The 9,862-nt window shown below is 35.9% G+C and overlaps 2 protein-coding genes across 2 annotated transcripts; both read right to left on the reverse strand.

The window, feature by feature from the left end:
- Positions 1 to 824: 824 nt before the first annotated feature.
- LOC120167190 lies at positions 825 to 1,627 on the reverse strand. Its single transcript, XM_039176283.1, has one exon. The coding sequence runs from the start codon at positions 1,321 to 1,323 to the stop codon at positions 859 to 861; it is 465 nt and encodes a 154-aa protein (XP_039032214.1). The 5' UTR covers positions 1,324 to 1,627; the 3' UTR covers positions 825 to 858.
- Positions 1,628 to 3,179: 1,552 nt separating this feature from the next.
- Positions 3,180 to 8,765, reverse strand: LOC120171854 (LEAF RUST 10 DISEASE-RESISTANCE LOCUS RECEPTOR-LIKE PROTEIN KINASE-like 1.1). Its single transcript, XM_039179486.1, has 4 exons — positions 8,246 to 8,765; positions 4,612 to 4,644; positions 4,268 to 4,504; positions 3,180 to 4,183 (listed from the first exon to the last, which is right to left on the reverse strand). The coding sequence occupies exons 1-4, from the start codon at positions 8,613 to 8,615 to the stop codon at positions 3,207 to 3,209; spliced, it is 1,617 nt and encodes a 538-aa protein (XP_039035417.1). The 5' UTR covers positions 8,616 to 8,765; the 3' UTR covers positions 3,180 to 3,206.
- Between the last annotated feature and the right edge of the window lie 1,097 nt (positions 8,766 to 9,862).

Genomic DNA, 9,862 nt, shown 5'->3' on the forward strand with positions numbered 1-9,862 from the left:
TTATGATACTGTATTTTGTGTTTTCCCTCTTCTTCTCATCTGCTGTACAATGGATTGGATTCAAAGTAGATCTTGACGTGTAGCATATTCATTTGGAGTATTTGACGATTGTTGGCTCCCCTAATAATGTCTGAATGGCCTCGTTTTGTTTAATTATTGTCTGAATGTAATTGATGACATCCGTTCCATTTTTATTCATTATTATTCAGTAAAAGTTTAATTACTATTCATCATCAATCATAAGCACGATTTATATGATTTATATGAGTTCAACACATATATATGGTAATAATTAATTCACTATAAAATAATAGGAAAATAATAATTAACATAATCTAAACCCATTATTTTCCGCTGAATTCATGTTAATAAAATAAAAATATTATTTTAAGTAGAATATTATACTTTTTCTAACTGAAATTATAATTTATTTTTATTAAGAATATTACCATATAAATTTCCATCGTAAATAGTTGTTTTTCAGGTGTGTCGGCAAGAGAAATTAATTTTCGGGGGAAGTAGCACTTGTGACGACAGTTTTAGCGCAAATAATTCGTCGGTAGTAGGGGTCAAGGTCTATGCTTTGTGGATTTTAGTTAATATCAATTTTATTGAATCAACTAAAACTGTAAATTATTCTTTTGTCACTAAAATGAACATTGTAATGAAAATCCAATGATCAATCCCATTATTTGGATATAAGAATAAGAGAAAAAAATAGATAATAAAAAACAAAAATTTCCAATAAGCCAACTGAATCGACTATTACATGTTCGTTTAAGAAGAGATTTAAACGCCATAGCGAATCAAAACATGGAAAATATAAGATAAATAATAAGCAAGAAAGAGAACAGAAAACTATTCATGGATGGTCTGAAGCATGGGACGCCAAGCCTTCCTCAACAGCATCCTATGTCTAAACCCGATCCAACTCGGCCGAGGTGATCCCGGTTCACCTCCAAGTCCGTTAAGACCATCGACTTTCGTTGCTAAAACTACTTCACTCTTTCCGCCGAATCTCTCCTTAACAATTTTACAGTCGTCGTCATTTCCTTCTTCTAGCGACGGACACGATACGAATAAATCCTTCAAAGTGTGACCGTCGCCCTTCTTTTTCTCAGATGAAATGTCGATGTAACTACGCGGATACGGCATTTCCCGAGTATTGGATGACTTACGACTACCAGTTCTGGTGAGGAGCATTCGCAGTGTGGTTTTAGGGCGACGGAAATTGAAGAGGGGACTCGTACTTGGACTTCTCGTGGGGCTTTGGGCGACGCCGCATTGCGTCGCTAATACCTTGAATTTCTGCAACGTCGACATGTTTGGTTAGCTCCCCTCTATTCTTTCTTTGGGCGTTTAATAGTGATTGGGAATTTGAAAGATGGCAGAATGATTGAGAGGGTGAAATTTCGTTTTTGGGTGGGTTTGCTTCAAAGCAAAAGAAAAGAATCAAATGTTGGAGATTTCTGTGTTTGTTTTCTTCGGCATGCTTTTTCTTTTTTCCTACACTTTCAAAAGTGAACCCTTTGAATGGAATTTATCTTTTCCCTTGGAAGAAATGAAAGGTAGACCCAAGGAGGAGAAAGAGGCATTGTAGGGTGCATTTTCCCAGAAAATTCTAAATTTTGACTCCTAAATGGGAAGACCAATCATTTCTATAATTTTTTTTCCTTCCGGATCTTGTTTTGAGGGACCGTTCATACTTGGGGATGGGGATGGACACGGGGTTAGGTCGGGTTGGATCAGATTTTTGGTCTACTCGACTCGATCTGAGAATAAAAAATCTCCACTCTAGATCCGATCCGATTAAAATAAGATTTTATTTGATCAAACCTCGACCTGATATATAATTTAAATACCCGATCTGACCCGACCCAAAATAATAAAAATATTATTTTTATTCAATAAAAACAATGACTTAATTGGAAAAAAAATATAGAGGAGTATTATTATAATTATTCCTAAATATATAAGTTAAAATTATATATTTTTCGGGTCGAGTATTTTTCACCCCGACCCGAACTTGATTTTTTTTATAAAAAAACCGACCCTATTCATACTTCACAAATTTATTCCCTGCATTAGGTTTAGCTTTTATTTAGGATTTAAACCCTTGTCCGTTTCCGGAATAATAATAATAATAAAAATGCCGTCTAAAACTGTTATTTTATAATTTTAATATCCATAATGGTTGTAATAATATTTATTATTATCATAATCGTGATAAACGTAATACTATTAGAAATACTAATGCAATTGTAATTTAAGTTCTTAATTTTAGGGTTAATTCATTTATCAATCATCAAAATCGAATAAGGTGATAGCTGAATATCCTTGATAAGATGTATATTATCATTATTTTAATTTTTTAATATAAAATTAATTAATCTTTTTTTCCTTCAAAACAATATAACAACATTGTCATTTTTATGATAATGGGAAGCGAATTATCTATCATTGAAATTAGAGAGGGTGACAACCTGATATCGGATAAAAATGTATTTAATAAGATGTATAATAGCTTTAAATTTTTTATTTTTAATATAAGATTCATATTCTTACCTCTTTAAACGTGACATTGTGCAATGATAGAGTACCACATACATGATATTTATGAAACAATGTAACAACATTGTTACCTCTATGATAAGAAGCCATGTAAAGGATCTTCCCATATGAACTTTAGATATATATATATATTAATATAGAAAAGTTTAGGTCGGGGTAATTCATCTAGTCAGGGCTAGGACATACCTAAGACATAATTGAGATTTACATATAAATTTATATGTTACCCACTTAAAGTGATGGTGGTAGAATTTAGTTTTACAAGCTTAAATTCCTTAATCACAACCACTTGTATCAATACTCGTTGATGAATATTATACAATATATAGTATGGATACTTTCCATTTTACATATGGCCAAGGTGGCTGTTTAGGTGATCATATTTTTAAAAAATTTAAATATATATATATATAATTTATATTACTTTTTATTAATAATCTAATTTCGTACTTATGAAATTGTATACAAATTATAATTTTATATTTTCTAAAATTTAATATAACTTATAAAAGTTAATGCTTCCCGATATAAATGCGTCCATTCTTATCATTTACTATTTAAATTTCCTCCGGAAAAAAAGAAAATAAGAACATGGCCATAAGAGTTGAATGTAAAGCGGGATAGTGAAGCAAAACTTATTCACTGGCATTAGGTGTAGTTCTCTGGCTAATCCATTTATCCGTCACCGAAATCGGAGAAGCTGGCTGCCGGATATCCTTCAATAATACAATCTGATCGCCCGTCAGCGGTGAAGGAGGTGGTCTTATACTCGTCATCACCTCACAATCAGTGTGTTCCTCCTGCTGCACTTTCTCCAACTCGTAAGCATCACTTTGTATTATCTGTAGTTCCACCAAAACCTCTTGCATTGAAGGGCGCAGTTCTTTCTCTTGTTGCAAACATCGAAAAGCCAGCTCCGCAACCAAAGTAGTCATCCCTGTAACTTGTTCACATGATTTGTACCCAAGATGAGTGTCAATCAGCTCATCAAATGCACACTTTTGAATCTTGTTTATTGCTAAAGTTGCCAAATTAATCTCATGCCTATGCCTGGAGATATCGACAGCCGGCATCGATGATATGAGTTCGATGAGGACAACTCCGAAGCTATAAACATCACTCTTTTCAGTAAGCTGGTAACATTGGTGATATTCTGGATCAACATAGCCAGGGGTCCCTTGTGGAGCAGTTGATATATGCGTGACATCGTTTGGTAATAAACGAGAAAGCCCGAAATCCGCTACCTTGACAGAGAAATTATCGTCGAGGAGAATGTTTGTAGTCTTGACATCGCGGTGTATGATGTCGGAGGCATGGAGATAAGCTAACGCAGTCGCGGTTTCTACCGCAATGCTCATTCGAACAGGCCATGTGAGTGAACCAGACTGTGCACGATCACCATGGAGATGATCGGAAACGGTGCCATTAGGAATGAACTCGTAAACAAGGAGAAGTTCCCGGCTACGTCGCGAAGTGCAACCGTAGAGGGAGACCAAATTCTTGTGGCGCAAGCGGGTTAAGATTTCGACTTCGTTAACAAACTGTTGGTGTCTTCTAAAATTGTGTTGGTATAGCCGCTTGATTGCAACTTCTCGCCCATCTCGGAGTTTACCTACATCAAAACCAATGAGAGAATATCAATCAATTCATCAAGCTTCTGCGAGGTTAAAAACATGCAATTTACTGTCTGTCTTACCATAGTAAACAGTCCCAAAACCACCACCTCCAAGCACTTTATGATCATCAAAATTATTGGTGGCTTCCATAAGTTCATTATAGGAGAAAATGAGAAGGCCAAAGCAAATAGCAGAGCTATTTTCCAGGTCAGATTTTGACGAGAAATTGGATGAAGAGACATGTTCTTGTTTGTGTCGACGACATAAGACAAAGATGCAGAACAGCAGTATCAGTAGAGCGACTGTGGATCCAATTCCTACGTAAAATCATAACAAAGAAGACAATTATGCAAAACATCAGTATCCTTCATAACAAGGAAGAGTTATTTTTTTTGTTTATATTCTGGAAACAGAGAGAGATTACCTAGTCTGAGTTTCAGTCCCATTTTGTTCGTCCCTACAATTCAAGTTGCAAAGAACAATGTTAGCTTTTACCCTCCAAAAAAAGAAGAGGCAAGTGCACTTTGTCCATGATAATTCACAAGTCAAAACCAAGTCACTTTTGTCATTACATATTCAAATTTTCTCATAAATGCATCATCTTCCGTGAATTAGAAAAAAGTGGGGGGAAATGCAGCAGACGTTTAGGTATACCTTTACTACAGTAAAATCTCTGTTTTCTAGCTAGGCATATACCGCCTCTCGCATGACAACTCCAACAAGAAGGAAATACGTGAACTTTGACAGATACAATTAGCTGAATAGTTGAACAAATACAGATACTTGGTGGTCGACAATCGTATATGGTGTAATTGTCACGGGGTGTGAGGCTGTGTGTATTTGAAAGGCTAGCATTCAAGGCTTTGCATTTACACGAGGTTAAATTGGGAGCTATTTCGAAAGAGGCATATGGAAGATTGGGAAAACCCAAATTATTCAAGGATCGACGTTCCATCTGCTTTAACTGGTTGGCTGGGATTTCATCGGAAATGGTAAGAGTATCACCTTGGGAGATTGTGTAAACTTCATACCATTTTCTATTTTTTCCTTCACGTGTTAGCTGCACCTGGACACTTTTGTTGGAACTTTTGCAACCCTTAACTACAAACAATCCGCAGTCTGGGCGATCCTCTTCGGTGAATGGGAATTTTAAGTCATAAAGTTTTCCACAAGTGAAGCTTCGGCAATACCTGTGGAGGTGATTTCCGTCGTCTTCAGCCGTGCGAAGAAGCGAGAATTGCGAGAGAACGACCAAGACAAAGAAGGGTATGATAGGAGTCATTTGAAGATATAAAAAATCAGAGTTGAGAGCCAAGTTGTCTCACTTAAGCTTTCTTATATATCATATAGTAGTATTCCTTCTTTCTTGAGGCAGAAAAACTTAAGAAAAAGGGGATTGGTAAGGAAGACGAGAAAAGTGGGCATAGCATTTAAATTAGACATGTGATGGCAAAGTCTGTATCATTGGTGTCAAACACTAATTGCATGGCTTGTTTGAAACGTTGAGATAAAAGTAAACTACAAAAATTTCAAAGTCTTTCACTACTTGGAGCTTGGGAGTTGGCGCTTAGACTTAAGCTAAAGTATATATAGAATATGGGTCCAGACTTGACGTATCATTCGGATAGCGGTGTGAAAGAAAGAATATGTATGACTCAGATTGCGGCATGTAAAGAGGCACGCGAGTTTAGCTTTGAAACGATGTGATAATGCCTTTTCTGGAAATTCAAGGGCAAATAGAACTACTGTTCAGCGTGAAGTGGGGGGGGGGGAAAGGGTAAAACAAAACAAATCATACAAGAATCCTCCTTTACATTCTCCAGTGTTCCACTTCTATGGTAGTTGCAGAATTTGAGAACAAGACAGGTTTTACCTCTAAGCTCCAAAGAGTGAGAGAAGTTTATAATTTATGTAGGCTTAGCCTGAAATTTTCTCCATTAATGAAACAACGTCCAAACTTCCTTCAAGTATTCTGACGAACCCCACCTCTTCCCCTAAACACCTAACGCGTGTAATAGCAAAATCATAAAAGGAGGAAAAAGAACACAAACAAACAAAAGTAAGATTATGGAAGGTAACATTTCGATTGAGGATAGGAGTATGAATGTAATATTATTCAAAATTCTTTTTTGTTATAATTTTTTCTAAACAAAAATTTGAGGGTCAAAATAACGTAATAAAAGCTTAAGATATAAAATAATTAAATTGATAAAACTAAAGGGTCAAAAACACATCCTGAGTAAACGTTATATAGATAACTTGAATATAATTTGCTTTAAAAATATAATCTTAGTAAATTTTAATGTCACAATTTTTTATATGTTAGATCCAAGTTATCATTTTAGCACGAATATGTGTTTAAAAATTTAATTTATATATTATACGAATCACACGATTTCAGTGGTAAATGAACTGTTATTATTTTTAAAATTTTAGGTTTAAGTACCATAAATACAAAGCGTTTAGTGTCATTTAAAAATTTACTAACTTATGCTTACCTCATATTAATAACAAAATTACTTAATATATTCTAAATACATTCCATGTCATTTAAAAAGATTAATCGGCTAACCAAAGAATTTAATTGAAATAATATATCACCCCAGACTAACCAAATATATAAACAGGAGGTCCCTAAATTCTTTTGAACTTTAAAGTTTAATATTACAGAAATTCGGGTAATGGTATTGTGAGATTGAACTTTATAGATAATCCTAAGTCGATAGAATAATGGGTTTTGAACCGATTAAAAGAGTGATGGGTTATCATCGATTAGTACAACTACGGAACCTACTGGCTCAAGTAGAGAAAATTTTTATCCAAGGGTACCTTATTTGCAAGCACAGCAATGGAAATTGAAGGCATGTTAAGACCGCTAGAGGATTCATTGAATAACCCAATTGACACGGTAGTCGGGTCCAGAGACGGATACGGAATTTCATTTTAGGTATGAGAATTTAAGAATTTATATTAAATTAAAGGTACGAAATTATATCATCATAGAAAACACAAGTGTTGTGATGTATTTTTTTTTGGGTCTGCAGTTAGTTGGTGCTCGTGGTTTTGATCGTCTACCGGTTTAGACAGACAACGATGACGCTTTTCGGCTCCGCACGGATCTAGCTGAGCTCCATCTCGCTGGTTCGTGTAATAGTAGCGCAAAGCATTGGCTAACGCCTAAAGTTAACCGATAAGACATCTCCCTGAATTGTAATATGGTCTCTCCAAAGTTATTTGTTTCAAATCCACACATATCAGTCCCTGCCGAGTTTAGGATTGGAAAACAACAACCACACGATGCCGAGTGGCGGAGAAGGTTAATTTAGGTGGGAAATGGTTTTATAGTTCATCCGAACTCTATTATATCTTTTCACTTGTCACTCGATTTAATTCAAATTTAAGAAAATTCTATCTAACTTGAAATTCGATCTAACTTTTGAGTAAAAATTTATACTCGACTAGACATAAATACTTATATAAATTTTTTATTAAATAAATATAAACTTAATTTAAAAATATATAAAAATATATTATTATAATTATCTCTAAATATTTAAAATATAATTATATTATTATCGTAAATATTTTTCACCTAAATTTGGTTCGATCTCATCTTTAAAAAAATATAATCTAACATAATTTGGGTTAAATGCTGGTCCCTGTTATTTCTTCCCAAGTTTGAAAGCTTGGAATTTGCGTTGGTTGGTTCGCTATTAGAGATAGGTAGAAGGTTGAAGATAAAAGGTAGAGTATAAAAATCATGTCTACTGCAGACACTTGTTACATCATTATCCCAAGTTAGAAAGTCAATCTTGTCCGGTGTGGAAATCACCTAGTGGCTAATGATGAATGATTTTGATTAATAGGAGTGGGGCCAGGCCTAAGAAACACCAGATTATGCAAAAGCAGCCGAGGAGTGGAGAACAGCCTTATCCTTTCCACCCAAAGGAAATGGCCACTGGCGGCTGCTGACAATCCCCAACACGACAAGACAAAGCTTGAAGATTATGATTTATGCAGGCATTGACACAAAAGAAAGAGATAAAAGTGGTGCATACCAGGAGTACAGTGCCAAGCGTGGGGCCTGTCAGGGCAAAAACACTTGAAATGGTAGCTCCGACGATCAAATCCACACCGTCCACAACTCGTCTTGCAAGCGCTACAGTTACTCGCTCTCCAGTTCAACACAAACCCACCATTCAACAAATCTCCAACAGCTCCAACTCCTTTATGATCAAACGCCACAGGCGCCACTACTGTTTTCACGCAATAACCCGAAGCAAAATTGAGCTTGGGATCATCGTTGAACAGTGCCAAACTTGAATTATTTGCACTTTCATCACCACAATCAATCTTGTACTTGGAAAGTTCCAAGGTCGATCGCGAGGTTAAGTTGCAGTTAAAGAGCAAAACCATTTCTCTACTCATTCGGGGATCAAGATAATAGCGGTCTTCAGGCAAGGATATGTTTCGGATTGAATGGCTACAAACGGCATCTCTCTCGGCTCTTGAAACGTGCAAAGATTGGATCTGATAAAAGATATCGTCGATGATATAGTCGCCATCGGGCAAGCTGAGGATTGGGATTTTGTTGTTTCTGCAATGGATTTTGAATCCTGGATAGCCACATCTGGGTTCGACCTGCCCCTCGATGAAGAATGGAAACGTTATGTTTAGCTTACCACAAGTTCTGGGCACGCTGCAGATTGTAAAGTTTTCGTCCACTCCTAAAGCTGTTCTGACCAGGAAAAGCAAACTCAGTAGGATAAAGGAATTCATTTGGTGGGAATGTTGATTTGTTTCGAAGGGAGTGGTGGGTGTGGGGAAGAAGATGAGCGATTGCAATGGATATTACTATATATTTATATTTTTATTGGGAAAGGAAAATTAGGTGGGGATTTATTATGTGCGAAGTTGGACCTGTTTAATGATCATCTACCCGACCACGAGCATTTGGTTGGATTCTCAATAAAGCATATAAAAAATTATAATATAGAATTTAGCAAGTTATCTTAATCATTAAAATAAATAGTGTTATCTTTATAGATCTTTGGTTCAAATAATTATGTCTATTAAAATATGAGTTATCAATAACTAAAAAAATTAAACAAATATTACCTTAGGAATATCGGCGATTTTCCCGGTATATCACCGGTGATCGGTATTATTACCGATCTAACACCGGTCAGACTATATTTCTCGATCTAACACCCTTAGCAGGAAAGCGCGCCTCCTGTACCGCGTTATACGTTGATTTGGCGCCACGTGGAGTATAGCGCACTCCCTGAACCGCGCTATACGCTGACTGGGTTACACGTTCTTCGCCCGCAAATCTTGAAGCATTGATTCAAACGTTCGAGGAAGTAGTTCGTAACCTAATCAAAAAATGTATAACTTACTAACTTGCTTTCTTTGCAAAATTAAAATGTTCAAAAAATGTATAACTTACTAACTTGCTTTCACTTACCCATGCGCACAATTAATTGACGCTCATCATTCTTCTTGTACATTCCATGATAGTTCGTAGCAATGTGTCGGAGACAATACCTATGTTGGACAAAGGGTGGTTTCCATATTGGACCCAAAGACTCCATTGCTGCTTTGATCCTAGCTCCGCGATCTGAAATGACACAAATTTTTTCCCTCGTGATAACATGTGCACGTAAATTTCGGAG

Source organism: Hibiscus syriacus, unplaced genomic scaffold, assembly GCF_006381635.1.
Source record: "Hibiscus syriacus cultivar Baekdansim isolate YM2019G1 unplaced genomic scaffold, ASM638163v2 tig00003041_pilon, whole genome shotgun sequence".
Lineage (NCBI taxonomy): Eukaryota > Viridiplantae > Streptophyta > Magnoliopsida > Malvales > Malvaceae > Hibiscus > Hibiscus syriacus.